This window comes from Geotrypetes seraphini, chromosome 9, assembly GCF_902459505.1.
Source record: "Geotrypetes seraphini chromosome 9, aGeoSer1.1, whole genome shotgun sequence".
In the NCBI taxonomy this organism is placed as follows: domain Eukaryota; kingdom Metazoa; phylum Chordata; class Amphibia; order Gymnophiona; family Dermophiidae; genus Geotrypetes; species Geotrypetes seraphini.
Window position 1 is genome coordinate 16,291,063 of NC_047092.1, and position 15,690 is coordinate 16,306,752.

The following is a 15,690-nucleotide window of genomic DNA, read 5'->3' on the forward strand; positions in this document are numbered from 1 at the left end:
TCCAGAATTGCACACAGTATTCCAGATGAGGTCTCACCATGGCTCTATACAGTGGCATTATGACTTCAGGTTTGCGGCTGACGAAGCCTCTCTTGATACATCCCATCATTTGCTTTGCCTTGGACGAGGCCTTCTCTACTTGTTTGGCAGCTTTCATGTCTGCACTGATGATTACTCCCAAGTCCCGTTCTTCTGAAGTCCTAGCTAGTGCTTCTCCATTCAAGGTGTATGTTCTGCATGGATTTCTGCTGCCGAGATGCATGACCTTACACTTCTTAGCGTTGAATCCCAGCTGCCATGTCGAGGACCAGTTTTCCAGTGTGAGCAGATCCTGCGTCATATTATCCTTGAGATTGCTTTCACTTACTATGTTACACAGTTTGGCGTCGTCGGCGAACAGTGCTACTTTTCCCTGAAGCCCCTGGGTCAAGTCCCTTATGAATATGTTGAAAAGGGACGGTCCCAGTACTGATCCCTGCGGCACTCCGCTAGTCACCTTCGATGTCTCAGAGAGGGTGCCGTTGACCACCACCCTTTGAAGTCTTCCACTCAGCCAATCATTGACCCATGCAGTTAGTTTCTCACCCAACCCCATTGATTTCATCTTGTTTAATAGTCTACGGTGTGGGACACTGTCAAAAGCTTTACTGAAATCCAAGTACACTATGTCCAGAGACTCTCCCGAGTCTAGTTTTCCTGTCACCCAGTCAAAGAAGCTGATGAGATTGGATTGGCATGACCTGCCCCTAGTGAATCCATGTTGACAGGGATCCCTCAGATTTCCCTCATCCAATATCGGGATAGGACAAGAATAGGACAATCAAGCCATTGTGACATCACTGATGAGGTTGGCTCTTATTGGTGGATGAGGCATTATGATGTCACAATTGCAGCTCTGGTTATCAGAGGCTGAAACTTTTCACACTATTTATTTACTCAATTTTCTATACAGTTCTTCTAGGGGAGCTCAGAACGGTTTACATGAATTTATTCAGGTACTCAAGCATTTTTCCCTGTCTGTCCCGGCGGGCTCACAATCTAGCTAATGTACCTGGGGCAATGGGGGGGGGAATTAAGTGACTTGCCCAGGGTCACAAGGAGCAGCGTGGGTTTGAACCCACAACCCCAGGGTGCTGAGGCTGTAGCATTAACCACTGCGCCACACTCTCCCCTTTGGTGCTGGCTGCTTGTGCCAATCTGGGTAACACGTACTAGCAATGACAAAACCTACTTGATCAATAAGACACAACGAAGACTGTGTTGCATGGTCCAAACCAACTGCAGTGTAGATTAGAACTCAGGTACAGGTACATAAAGCTATCTGTACAAGATCACACATGAATGGCGGAACAGGGATTACGACTGAGGTGCCGAGAGATACTGTAGCTTCCATGAGGCCATACAGACAGTCAACGGGAGAGCTGGGCTTTGACCTGCTTTCTCCAAATTGAGAGTTCACGGGCTAAACGCACTGGTCCCCCTCCATCAATTACTCTTAGCACATGAGTTCTCAACCAATCCTTGGGACACACTTAGACAGTCAGGTTTTCAGATTATCTACAATGAATATGCAAGAGAGAGATTTGCTTTCACTGCCTCCACTGTATGCAGATCTCTCTCCTGCATATTCATTGTGGGTATCCTGAAAACCTGATTAAGTATGTACCAAAGACCGAGTTGAGAACTCCTGCTCTAACAGGAGTTTCTCACCGTAATAACCGCGTCTGCTGCCTCTTACGGATTGAAGGGTTGGATTCAAAAACATGAGGCCGTTTTCGTTTCTTTCCTGTTGCCACAGCGGCAGCCGCTGCCATTCCAACAGGACCTGCAACCAAAGATGGGCATTCAGTTTATTTGGCGCTCCATATAGCATACTTAATTTTAAAAAAATCAATTCATTATATGAATTGTATCAATGAAATCCCTATTCAGTAAAACGTACTAACCCATGTTAAATAAATGCAATTCTTGTTAATTTAAAAAAGCCGAAGTGCATGTTTTTTTTAATAAATCTTGATTAATTTTCCATATGAAAACAGTGCATTGAATTATACATACAACTGACTTCAAGATAGCACTTACAATTGTTCAGAGAAATACTACAAAACATTTCCCCCCCCCTCCCCACCCTATTCAAGAACCCAAATTCTTTCATTTGGTCAATTAATACAATAAAATATAATACCCCACCCTCCCTGAATGTGGAAATCAAATAGGATAATCCAGCTGATCAGTGTTAACAAAACTTGTCAATGGACCCCAAGTTAATTTAAATACAGTGGTGCCTCACACAACGAACTTAATTGGTTCCAGGAGCAAGTTTGTTATGTGAAACGTTCGTTATGTGAAACGCGTTTTCCCATAGGAATACATGTAAAAAAAAATAATTCGTTCTGCAGCATAAAATATGCTAAGATGACATAAAAAAAGATAAATTTTTGGTTATTATTTTTATTTAGATACATCTAAAAACATAATTGTTTTTTAAAACAACACACATTTTTTAAATTTAAAGACAGACTAAGTAGAGTCTAATTTTACAGTGAGAGAGGGCAGAGTCTCAGCGGCAAAAACTGGGACTTAACTGTTCATTTTTTTTTTTTTTTCTACCGTGTTTCCCCGATGATAAGGCAGGGCCATCAAATAAGACAGCCCCCCCTTTTTAGAAAAAAATGTAAAATAAGGCACCCCCCCGCAAATAAGCCACCCACCGATACCTGCGCTTACCCGAATCGGGTGGTACGGTGGGTGACTCCGTGTGGTCCCTGGCACCCCCGACACGATCGGGGCAAGAGGGAGCTCAAGCCCTCTTGCCCCCCAGACTCCCCGACACGATCGGGGCAAGAGGGAGCCCAAGCCCTCTTGCCCCCCGACTCCCCGACACGATCGGGGCAAGAGGGAGCCCAAGCCCTCTTGCCCCCCCGACTCCCCGACACGATCGGGGCAAGAGGGAGCCCAAGCCCTCTTGCCCCCCCGACTCCCCGACACGATCGGGGCAAGAGGGAGCCCAAGCCCTCTTGCCCCGCCGATTCCCCAACTCCCCGACAATATCGGGCCAGGAGGGAGCCCAAGTCCTCCTGGCCACGGCGACCCCCTAACCCCACCCTGCACTACATTACGGGCAGGAGGGATCCCAGGCCCTCCTGCCCTCGACGCAAACCCCCCCTCCCCCCAACGACCGCCCCCCCCCAAGAACCTCCGACCGCCCCCCCAGCCGACCCGCGACCCCCCTGGCCGACCCCCACGACACCCCCAACCCCCTTCCCCGTACCTTTCTGTAGTTGGCCGGACAGACGGGAGCCAAACCCGCCTGTCCGGCAGGCAGCCAACGACGGAATGAGGCCGGATTGGCCCATCCGTCCCAAAGCTCCGCCTACTGGTGGGGCCTAAGGCGCCTGGGCCAATCAGAATAGGCCCGGGAGCCTTAGGTCCCTCCTGGGGGCAGGGCCTGAGGCACATGGTCGGGTTGGGCCCATGTGCCTCAGGCCCCGCCCCCAGGAGGGACCTAAGGCTCCCGGGCCTATTCTGATTGGCCCAGGCGCCTTAGGCCCCACCAGTAGGCGGAACTTTGGGACGGATGGGCCAATCCGGCCTCATTCCGTCGTTGGCTGCCTGCCGGACAGGCGGGTTTGGCTCCCGTCTGTCCGGCCAACTACAGAAAGGTACGGGGAAGGGGGTTGGGGGTGTCGTGGGGGTCGGCCAGGGGGGTCGCGGGTCGGCTGGGGGGCGGTCGGAGGTTCTTGGGGGGGGCGGTCATTGGGGGGAGGGGGGGTTTGCGTCGAGGGCAGGAGGGCCTGGGATCCCTCCTGCCCGTAATGTAGTGCAGGGTGGGGTTAGGGGGTCGCCGTGGCCAGGAGGACTTGGGCTCCCTCCTGGCCCGATCGTGTCGGGGAGTCGGGGGGGCAAGAGGGCTTGGGCTCCCTCTTGCCCCGATCGTGTCGGGGAGTCGGGGGGGCAAGAGGGCTTGAGCTCCCTCTTGCCCCGATCGTGTCGGGGGGGCAAGAGGGCTTGGGCTCCCTCTTGCCCCGATCGTGTCGGGGAGTCGGGGGGGCAAGAGGGCTTGAGCTCCCTCTTGCCCCGATCGTGTCGGGGAGTCGGGGGGGCAAGAGGGCTTGGGCTCCCTCTTGCCCCGATCGTGTCGGGGAGTCGGGGGGGCAAGAGGGCTTGAGCTCCCTCTTGCCCCGATCGTGTCGGGGAGTCGGGGGGGCAAGAGGGCTTGGGCTCCCTCTTGCCCCGATCGTGTCGGGGAGTCGGGGGGGCAAGAGGGCTTGGGCTCCCTCTTGCCCCGATCGTGTCGGGGAGTCGGGGGGGGCAAGAGGGAGCCAGGCGGAGAGAGGGCAGTTAAGCGCAGTGCCTGCGCGGAAGGATGCAGCTCGGGCGACTTCGTTGTGTGAAACGAAGTTCGTTGTACGAATCAAGACATAAAGTTCGTTGTGCGCAGCGTTCGCTGTGCGAGGCGTCCGTTATGCGAGGCACCACTGTATCTTATTATTACACAAAATTTCTGCATACATTTTTTCATATTTATAGCATAAACATAAAGAATTCCACCAAAAGGAGAAATTAAATCTATCCCAATTTTTCAAGTTTTTAGTAACCATTTGCAAGGTTATCCCAGTCATTATGCATGTTAATGCAGCCCTATTATTTTAAATAGGGCCAGTTCATTAAGTCACATATGTTAAGCTATGTTAACTAAGAAAAAGGTAAGTGTTCTTTTGTGGATACCAAGAGAGAAAACGAGATGGAAATCTCTGTCAGAAACCTGAAAGGAGCAACATACTTGCTGCAGGGAATACAGATTTCTATCCCCCATCTTGTTATCCAGGAAGAGGTGAAACACATTTGCCTATCAATTGGTAGCCAATCCAGAGCAGTAAAAAAAAAAAAAAAATCCTTCTCAATCTAAATATAGAGATTACATTTAAACGTCACTGAATTTGCACTGCAGCAATTCGGATCCTCAAGCGCTCAGGTTTTCAAGGTATCCACAATGACTATGCACAAGACAAACTTCCATGTACCACCTCCATTGTTTGTAAATCCATCTCGTGCATGGTCATTGTGGATTTCCTGAAAATTTGACCTACCTGTGGCATAGAGAATGACAAGTGGGGAAAAAAAATATGTCCCCCGTCACCGGACCACCGCCCCAACCCCGCCATCCCCTTCACCGCCCTGTCCCCGTCCCCGCAGCATCCACCCTTCCCTCTCGCCACCTCACCGCCCTTCAGCGGCCCGAGAATCTCCCTCCCTCTCCCTTACCTTCTCGGCATAAAGAAACTTAAGGGAGGGAAGGCGCGCGGTCACCGATCGCGCGCGTTGCCCCTTCCCTCCCTCCCTCCCTCCCTACCTCCAGCCAAATCTATCTCCCTCCCCCTTACCTTCGCGGCGCTTTAGAAAAGAAACTGAAGCCGGCGAAGCCTGCCTGTGCTGCCCGCCCGGAAGTTGCGTCAGAGGAGAAGCTTCCGCTCACACACACGCGACTACAGGGCGGCACAGGCAAGCTTTGCCGGCTTCAGTTTCTTTCCTAAAGCGCCGCGAAGGTAAGGGGGAGGGAGGGAGATAGATTTAGCCGGAGGTAGGGAGGGGGCCGCGTGCGTTCGGTGCCCGCCTTCCCTCCCTTAACTGCGGGGACAAGGCCATTCACCGCTCCATGGGGCAGTGGATGGCCTTGTCCCCGTGCCCACAGTGAGCACTTTCCACTTCCCCCCCAACCATTTCGGCGGGTTACTGCCACCATGTCATTCTCTACTGTGGCACTTGAGGATCCAAGTTGCCTGCACTAGAGTGTACCCACCAGTCTTTTTCCAACTAGCTGGAGATGGATGCAAGGATGTTGGAACTGAACAGACAGAGGAACCATGGTGTGCTGAGACGCTCCCCTCCCCACAAATAATTCATATTTAAGATAATTTAAGGATGCCATTTTAATTTTTACTTTTGAAACAATTTTGTTGATGACTCAGCAAAACCATAGGACAGTGAAAGAACTTCAAACAATAGAATAGCAAGTCATTATCATTTTATGCATTACCCCATCTCCCCCCTCCCCACCCCCGGTTCCTAAATGAACTTACAATCAGGTAACATAGTAGATGACGGCAGATAACGACCCGAATGGTCCATCCAGTCTGCCCAATCTGATTCAATTTAATTATTATTATTATTTTTTTTTTAATTTTATTTTTTTCTTCTTAGCTATTTCTGGGCAAGAATCCAAAGCTCTACCCGATACTGTGCTTGGGCTCCAACTGCTTAAGTCTCCGTCAAAGCTCACTTCAGCCCATGCACACCCTCCCAGCTATTGAAGCCCTCCCCCCGCCCATCCTCAACCAAAAGGCCATATACAGACATAGACCGGGTAAGTCTGCCCAGTTCTGGCCTTAGTTCTTCAATATTTACCATTATTTTCTGATTCTAGATCCTCTGTGTTCAGACCACGCTTCTTTGAACTCAGTCACCGTTTTCCTCTCCTCCACCTCTCTCGGGAGCGCATTCCAGGCATCCACCACCCTCTCTCCGTAAAGTAGAATTTCCTAACATTGCTCTTGAATCTACCACCCCCCAACCTCAAATTAGGTCCTCTGGTTTTACCATTTTCCTTTCTCTGGAAAAGATTTTGTCCTACGTTAATACCGTGGCAGTAAGGATTGACAGAAGCCATAAACCACAAGAGGTAGCAATCAATAGAATATTGTCACTTATATAATAGTCAGAAATATCAATAAGTTTTGTCTACAATTACAGAATAGTATCCATCTTACTTGTACAGCTTGTTATATGTAAAGACTTCCACTCTACCTCTTAGGACAGGTGCAGAAATCAATTAGTATTAAATGTTGACAGAACTATTGCTCGCCGCATTACAGGGAGTCCAGATAGGCCCCAATTTAAATTGATGTTAGGTCAAAGCAGTGCTATAGTGGTAGAGTTTAAAATATCTAGGGATTCTAATAGACTTTTGGCTAACCTTTAAAGAACAAGTATCAGAAATGATTAAAAAAAGGGGTTTGGAGTAGAGAATGACATGGTGACAAAATTCATCACCGTTCCCGTCCCCGCGGATAACCGTGGGAAATAATCCCATGTCATTTTCTAGTGTCTATTTCAACCTCAGTCCTTCTACACCAGCATTCTTCAAAGCAAAGCTTGCGGGTCAGTGGTTGTGGCCATTCATACTCTGATTCTTATGTGAGCCAAGGATAATGAAGCCATTGTGACATCACTGATGTGATTGGCTCTTAGGCACTGGTGGAATGAGGCATTATGACATCACAATATCTGCTCTGGATACCAGAGACTGTCATTCTTTAGTGTCTGTTTCAACCTCAGTCCTTCTACACCAGCATTCTTCAAAGCAAAGCTGCGGGTCAGTGGTTGTGGCCATTCATACTCTGATTCTTATGTGAGCCAAGGATAATGAAGCCATTGTGACATCACTGATGTGATTGGCTCTTAGACACTGGTGGAATGAGGCATTATGACATCACAATATCTGCTCTGGATACCAGAGACTGTCATTCTTTAGTGTCTGTTTCAACCTCAGTCCTTCTACACCAGCATTCTTCAAAGCAAAGCTGCGGGTCAGTGGTTGTGGCCATTCATACTCTGATTCTTATGTGAGCCAAGGATAATGAAGCCATTGTGACATCACTGATGTGATTGGCTCTTAGGCACTGGTGGAATGAGGCATTATGACATCACAATATCTGCTCTGGATACCAGAGACTGTCATTCTTTAGTATCTGTTTCAACCTCAGTCCTTCTACACCAGCATTCTTCAGAGCAAAGCTTGAGGGTCAGTGGTTGTGGCCATTCATTCTCTGATTCTTCCCTCTCTCCTTAAAGAATGACATGAAGATGGTTTACCGCGGTTATCCGCGGGGACGGGAACGGTGATGAATTTTGTCACTGTGTCATTCTCTAGTTTGGAGTTCTAAGGCAACTTAGAATGAAGGAGAAACTTTACGTACTCTCCTTCATGCTTTTCTGTTGACTAAATTAGATTACGGAAACCTGGTATATGCAGGACTGTTATCTGATAAAGAGAAGGGCAACAAAAATGATAAAAGGGATGGGATGACATCCCTATTTGGAAAGGCTAAAGCGGCTAGGGCTCTTCAGCTTGAAGAAGAGACGGCTCAGGGGAGATATGATAGAGGTCTATAAAATAATGAGTGGAGTGGAAAGGGTAGATGTGAATCGCTTGTTCGCTCTTTCCAAAAATACTAGGACTAGGGGGCCATGCGATGAAGCTACTAAGTGGTAGATTTAAAACAAACTGAAGAAAATAGTTCTTCACACAACATGTAATTAAACTCTGGAATTTATTGCTGGAGAATGTGGTGAAATCAGTTAGCTTAGTAGGGTTTAAAAAAGGCTTGGATAGTTTCTTAAACGAGAAGTCCATTGGCCATTATTGAGATGGCTTTGGGAAATCCACTGCTTATTCCTAGGATAAGCAGCATAAAATCTCTTTTACTACTTGGGATTTAGCTAGGTACTTGGGAACTGGGTTGGCCACTTTTGGAAAGAGAATACTGGGCTTGATGGACCTTCGGTCTGTCCCAGTATGGCAATTCTTATGTTCTTATGTGAGCCAAGTGTAGGACAGTCAAGCCATTGTGGCATCACTGATGAGGTTGGCTCTTAGGCATTGGTGAAATGAGGCATTATGACATCACAATATGAGCTCTGGAATGTTGCTACTCCCATTTGGGCTTCTGCCAGGTACTTGGGACCTGGGTTTTCCACTATTGGAAACAGGATACTGGGATTGGTGGACCTTCGGTCTGCCCCAGTATGGAAAATTCTTATTTCTTATAACCCTTCAAAATGCAGCTGTTCGCTTGTTAGGTAGAGAACATATCACTCTGTTATATCTAAGATTCCACTGACTACCTATGCAATATAGAATAAAGTTTGAAATATTAATTCTCGCTCATACAGCATTATTTCAGCTGGAGCCTCCATATCTTTCCACTTTAGCAATGCTATATGTCCCTAGTACACTATTAAGATCTTTGAATGACAACAGAATGATTATGCCGCATATAGAAACATAGAAAGATGACGGCAGAAAAGGGCTATAGCCCATCAAGTCTGCCCACTCTATTGTCCCACCCCATATCTCTAGAGTACATCTTGCATCCACTAGATTGCACTTTTTTTTTTTTTTACTTGGCCCCAACATTATGAAATAGTTTGCCACTGGCGTTTCGAAAAGAAAAATCTGTTAAATTTTTAAAAAGACAGCTTTAAGCACATTATTTCCAATTGCCATTTTCTGATTAAAAAGACTGATTGATGTTACCTGCAATAGTACGCTTGAGTTGGATTCTTATTTGTGTGGCAATGTGTGATCTTTCCTAGTTTTATGGAATTCTTTTCTATCTTTATATTTTTATTTTGGAAACCATTTTGATATTGTAGCTGACAACACAATAGCGAGCCCCTTACCTGCGGCAGCCAAGTGAGCAGTGACTTCATCCGTAGCTGTGGAGTTCAAGATGTCCGAGTCATCGTATGAAGTGTCCTCAGGGGATGACGGAGAATCTTCGTCTGCACTCATCATGCTGTGCTCAGTGTACGTGGCCACGTGGACCTGTTGCACCTGCTGAGCCACTGCATGCGCCTCAATGGTGGCCATGTGCTCCGCCTGAGTCACCCCGTGTTCCTCCATCAGCGACTACTGTTCAATTACAAACATTTTAAAATGACTGTCAGTCGGACATTATTAACCCAAAATACACTCTGAGAAGGCAGAAGTGACAAATATGCAATAGGACAAATTTGAAAGGTCAGGAGTAATATTTTTGCTAACTCACAATAAAGTGGTTCCTACATTCAACTCGCAGCCAAAAGTAATTTTACAGCAGATTAATTTGTGCTCTCAGATCTAACTCTCCTCCGACACGAGGGGAGAATTAAGAAAAACAAACCACAAGACTGCCAGTCCCGGCTTGGTTTGTTTATTTATCCCCCGCCCTTATCCAGGGCGAGTTACACATTTAAATACAAAACACAACAGTTTACATTCAATACACATCAACAAAAACATCACCATAAAGCAAATACACCCATACATACAGGATATAAAAATATATGAACCATGCAAGTTGCGTCAATGGCATACATCATTGTAGCCTAAAAAACTGGACAGATCGTAAAGTACAGTGTTCCCCCGTGAATTTGCGGTTCACGGACTCACTCACTCGTGGTTTTCTCTGACCGCCTCTTCCTGTAGTAAAGTCGGGCTACACCAATCAGGAGCTGCGTGTTAAAGCAGCTCCTGATTGGTGTAGCCTGTCTTTACTACAGGAAGAGGCGATCGGAGCAGACCGCGAGTGATTTTCTTCCAGCTGCCCTCTCCTGCCTTTTGAAAGGCGAAAAAACAAATTTGCGGTTTTTTGAAATTTACGGGGGTTCCTAGAATGGAACCCCCTCGAATTTCGGGGGAGTACTGTACATCAAAATCTAAAATTGCATGGTTAATAAGAGATATACCTAGAAAAACATTAAAACACTGAGAACTCAGATACCTATTTAAATATTCATTTCCATATATAACACTTTCTTGTTTTATGAAAACTGGCATTTAAAAAAAATTCTCACCTGGGCAAATGGCCTTTGAATATGGTGGTAAAACTCAAAAAATATGGTATACATGTATAAGTCCCAATCCTTTTCCCGTCTTTACATTTATTATACTATTCTAACATCAGAGGGCACCAGACCCAAAGAAAAGTGCCAAACAATGGCACGTCTACTTGAAAAATCTCCACTACTAATAAAGTAATGGCATCAAAAATACAAATCTTTCAGAGACAATAAATGACACTCTAAATCAGAACAGTTCAGAACACATTATTTGTCACGGAGTCTATTTAATCCTCTAGGACTCGCAGCAAATACTGTACGCCAACGCCATTAGCGCACACCGTTAGAAAATGGTCCCCTTAATGCTTTCTCACAGTGCAATGCGGTGTCCAGATGCTGAAAATATCTTTCACACCAAATAAGCGGAGACCTTTTGTAATTTGCACATGAGCTTTCTACACACAGGTTGGTATAATGCTGTCCCTATAGAAATAATGTAATTGCTCTTAAGAAAGTGTGGGACAAGCACACGGGGTGTGGAAGAGATAGCGGATAATATGGATGGGCAGCCTGGATAAGCCATATGGATTTTATCTGCCATCATTTTCTCAGTTTCACAATTCCAGCAATCCTGGAGGAAACACGATTCATTGCAGAGTGGGAAGCCTTTTAGAGAAGAGGATGCTGGACCCTTCTTCAGACAGAACTACAATACTGAAGGAAAAAAACGTTTGCAAATACAGTAAAACTTTGGATTGCTAGTAACTTGATTTGCAAGTGTTTTGCAAGACAAGCAAAACATTTGATTAAATGTTAACTTGATATACATGCAATATCTTGCAATACAAGTACATACAGTATACACATATCACAACTGAGCCGATGGTTCTTCTCTCTCGGACGCTGCAAAAGTGTAGTGACTGTTCTAAATGAATGAGGTCTTGCAATACAAGTACGTATAGTATTTTGAACTAAAGTTTTGGGGTTGTGGAGAAATTTGCTTTGCTATACGAGTGCTTTGGATTACAAGCATGCTTCTGGAACGAATTACACTCGCAAACCAAGGTTTGACTGTACTTCCTAAGCACAAAATCTGGTCATCCTTTTGTGGAAATTAAACATGACATAAGTATTTATTTATTTTCAAAGTTTATAGACCGCATAAGTCTAAGTGGTTTACATAAAAACACACATAATTTTAAAACAAACAACATATAGCTCAGATTTTAACAAAAACAGTAATGTTTACATTTCTCAGTGACATAATGTAATAAAGTTACTATGTCAAACTCATGATCTTCACTTAGTACATAAGAACATAAGAAGTGCCTCTGCTGGGTCAGACCAGAGGTCCATCGTTTCCAGCAGTTCGCTCGCGCGGCGGCCCATCAAGTCTAGGACCTGCGTAGTAGTCTTCTGTATGTACCCCTCTATCCCTTCAATCCCTTTTTTTTTTTTCTATCTTATCTATATCCTTCTAACTGTACCCTTCTTCATCCTATATCTTCCCTATCTATATCCCTCAATAACTTCTTCTTTTAAGAATATATCCAATTTCTCTTTGAAACCCTGTAAAGTACTCTCTGTCCTATTACACCCTCCGGAAGTGCATTTCAGGCATCCACCACCCTCTGAGTGAAGAAGTACTTCCTGGCATTGGTTCTAAACCTGTCCCCTTTTAGTTTCTCCGAGTGCCCCCTTGTTATTGTAGTTCCCCCGTAGGCTGAAGAATCTGTCCCTCTCCACATTCTCAATGCCCTTCATGATCTTATATGTCTCCATCATGTTTCCTCTGAGTCTCCGCTTTTCCAGGGAGAAGAGCCCCAGTTTCTCTAGCCTGTCTGAGTATGAAAGGTTTTCCATACCCTTTATCATACGTGCAGCTCTTCTCTGGACCCTCTCAAGTATCGCCATATCCTTCTTCAGGTACGGCGACCAGTACTGAACACAGTACTCCAGATGTGGTCGCACCATCACTCGATACAGCGGCAGGATAATTTCCTTAGTTCTGGTTGTAATGCCCTTCTTGATGATACCCAACATTCTGTTTGCTTTCTTTGACGCTGCTGCGCATTGTGCTGATGGTTTCATTGTGGTGTCCACCAGCACTCCCAAGTCCCTTTCAAGGTTACTCTCCCCCAATACCAACCCCCCTATTTTGTAGCAGAACCTCGGGTTCTTTTTCCCCACATGCATGACCTTGCATTTCTCCACATTGAAGCTCATCTGCCATTTGTTGGCCCACTCCTCCAGCTTGTTCAGATCCCTTTGTAATTCTTCGCAGTCCTCTATTGTTCCTACCCTGCTACAGAGTTTGGTGTCATCCGCAAATTTTATAACTTCACACTTCGTCCCTTTTTCTAGGTCATTAATAAATACATTGAACAGCAGCGGTCCGAGTACTGACCCCTGTGGAACACCGCTTGTGACCTCTCTCCAGGCTGAGTAGTGTCCCTTCACTCCCACCCTCTGCTTCCTGCTTGCCAACCAGTGCTTAACCCATCTGTGCACGTCGCCTTCCACCTCGTAGTTCCACAGCTTCCTAAGAAGCCGCTTGTGGGGTACCTTGTCAAAGGCTTTTTGGAAGTCCAGATAAATGATGTCTATGGAATCTCCTCTGTCCTTTACTTCTCTCAACCTCAGTATCACGATAAGCCATATCGAGGTCAATGTCCCCATCATACATTACATGAAAGCATCCACAAATAGCTGAGGGAAAGATTCTCAAAACTTTAACGCCAGCGCTAAACTGTTTTCCGGCAGTTTAGCCTGCACGCATTTTAGCGGTAAATTATCAAAACGGATTATCACTGTGTTTAGCGAGGTTTCTAGCAGTCTCCGACAACGGCATGCAAATGAGCCCTCTGGTGGTTTCTTAAAAATCGCTGAGACATTTTTGAAGTGTGGCGTCAGCTTTTGGCAACAAAAAGCAGCAACTGGTCCGGGGTGCCATACAGTGCCAGCGCTTGTGTTTTGACCGTGGCTAATGGAAAAAAAAATGTGTATCTATATATTTTTAGTGGAGGGTAGTAAAATCACACTTCTTTTCAGTTTTTGGGAGAGACAGGAATGTTTCATGTGCGTAAAAGCTAACGTTTCTTCTTGAGCGCGTGTATGATACTCTTGTCTTGTGTGTTTCCGGCTGTGGGTCTTGATTAAATTTTACATTAAAAACAAATTACAAGATTTACCTGAATTATAGTAGTTTTTTGGAAAGAAAAGTATGTTTTATGCACGATTGAAAAAAGTCGACATTGCTTCTCCCTTCCATTCGTCCAATAGGGCAGCAGGAGTGTGTGTTTTTGGTTGGGTTTTGTTTTTTTTTTTTTACAGCGTTTTTCTGAACATGTGCCTATCAGCGATGGGCACATGCAAATGTAGAACATCTTCGCTACTGTCTGCCGATCTTATTTGCATGTGCGATTTTTTTTTAAAGAATGTCGGTATCAAAACAGCTGCACTAGCAGACCATCACTTCTTAATGCAGATTTTTGAAAATCCTGGCCTCGAGTTTTCAGCAGCTTCTTACAGGCCAAGCGGTCCATGCATTAGTCCCAAATCATGTTCCTGTTTTGTGTATATTAATAATTCATCCCTCCACAGCTATTATGAACTCTAAAGGCAGGACTACACTTATTTCAATGCCAGTTTTAAATTAATCTGATCTCTTTCCCTTTTAAAACAAAGTCAGAAAGACTTGAGAAGTACAATATTTTCTAATCTACCATACTGAGGATTAAGCACAGGAATGGGACCACATCCTGATGAACTGAACCTTGCGATTTTACCCTTAAAGGGCAATTCAATAAACCAGGTGCCAACAATTACACACCCACTGTATGCAAACTGCTTAGAAAGTTAGTATACATATGTGCAAACATAGGCACCTATATGCCATAGTATACCAGTGGTCCATCATGCCCAGCAGTCCGCTCACGCGGCAGCCCTTAGGTCAAAGACCAGTGACCTGAGTCTAGCCTTACCTGCGCACATTCTGGTTCAGCAGGAACTTGTCTAACTTCATCTTGAATCCCTGGAGGGTATTTTCCCCTATAAAAGCCTCTGGAAGAGCGTTCCAGTTTTCTACCACTCTCTGGGTGAAGAAGAACTTCCTTACGTTTGTACAGAATCTATCCCCTTTCAACTTTAGAGAGTGCCCTCTCGTTCTCCCTACCTTGGAGAGGGTGAACAACCTGTCTTTATCTACTAAATCTATTCCCTTCATTATCTTGAATGTTTCGATCATATCCCCTCTCAATCTCCACTTTTCAAGGGAGTAGAGGCCCAGTTTCTCTAATATCTCGCTGTACGGCAATTCCTCCAGCCCCTTAACCATTTTAGTCGCTCTTCTCTGGACCATTTCGAGTAGTACTGTGTCCTTCTTCATGTACGGCGACCAGTGCTGGACACAGTATTCCAGGTGGGGGCGTACCATGACCCAGTACAGCGGCATGATAACCTTCTCTGATCTGTTCGTGATCCCCTTCTTTTTTTTATTTTTATTTTAATTTTTAAGATTTTTCAAATTTATACAAGCATACAATCTTGTTACAGAAAATAGGGTTACAATAAGGAACAGATTATAATAAAGAAAATAATCCTCAAAACTTCAAGTACAATTATTGTCTCTATTTAAACCTCCATAAAAAGGAAACAGACCTAGAAAGAAAGGCAAGATGTAAGAAAAATCGACAGGAATAAAGGAAATATATTATAAAGAAAAGCTAGATTCCAACTGATGGATATAAGTGCTAATTATCAATTAATTTCCGCTATATCTTTAAGGGTATAGAGATTGCTATCGGAACTGGAGGTTTCCTTGATTCCAGAAAGCTTTTCAGGTGCTCAGGGTTAAAGAATACATACATTTTCTCCTCCAATTTAATAACACTTACAAGGAAATTGCAAAAAGAATGTCCCTTTAAGGTCTACTACCTGAGATTTAAGGGCTAAAAAAGCCTTTCTTCTCTGTTGAGTAGACCTACAAAAGTCAGGAAATATTTTAACTATGATCCCCTTCTTAATCATTTCTAGCATTCTGTTTGCCCTTTTCGACGACGCCACACATTGCGCGGAGGGCTTCATTGA

General features: G+C 45.2%; 1 protein-coding gene across 8 annotated transcripts in view; it reads right to left on the reverse strand.

Annotated features, from left to right (window-relative positions):
* Positions 1-15,690, reverse strand: part of NRF1 (nuclear respiratory factor 1) — a 180,201-nt gene that overhangs the window by 145,167 nt on the left and 19,344 nt on the right. For all 8 annotated transcript variants that reach the window (XM_033958751.1, XM_033958745.1, XM_033958752.1 and 5 more), the window contains exons 2-3: positions 9,463-9,694; positions 1,711-1,825 (exon numbers count right to left, since the gene is read on the reverse strand). In XM_033958751.1, coding sequence (XP_033814642.1) covers positions 1,711-1,825; positions 9,463-9,685 — 338 coding nt within the window. In that variant the 5' untranslated portion in view covers positions 9,686-9,694. The remainder of the gene's footprint in view (positions 1-1,710; positions 1,826-9,462; positions 9,695-15,690) is intronic.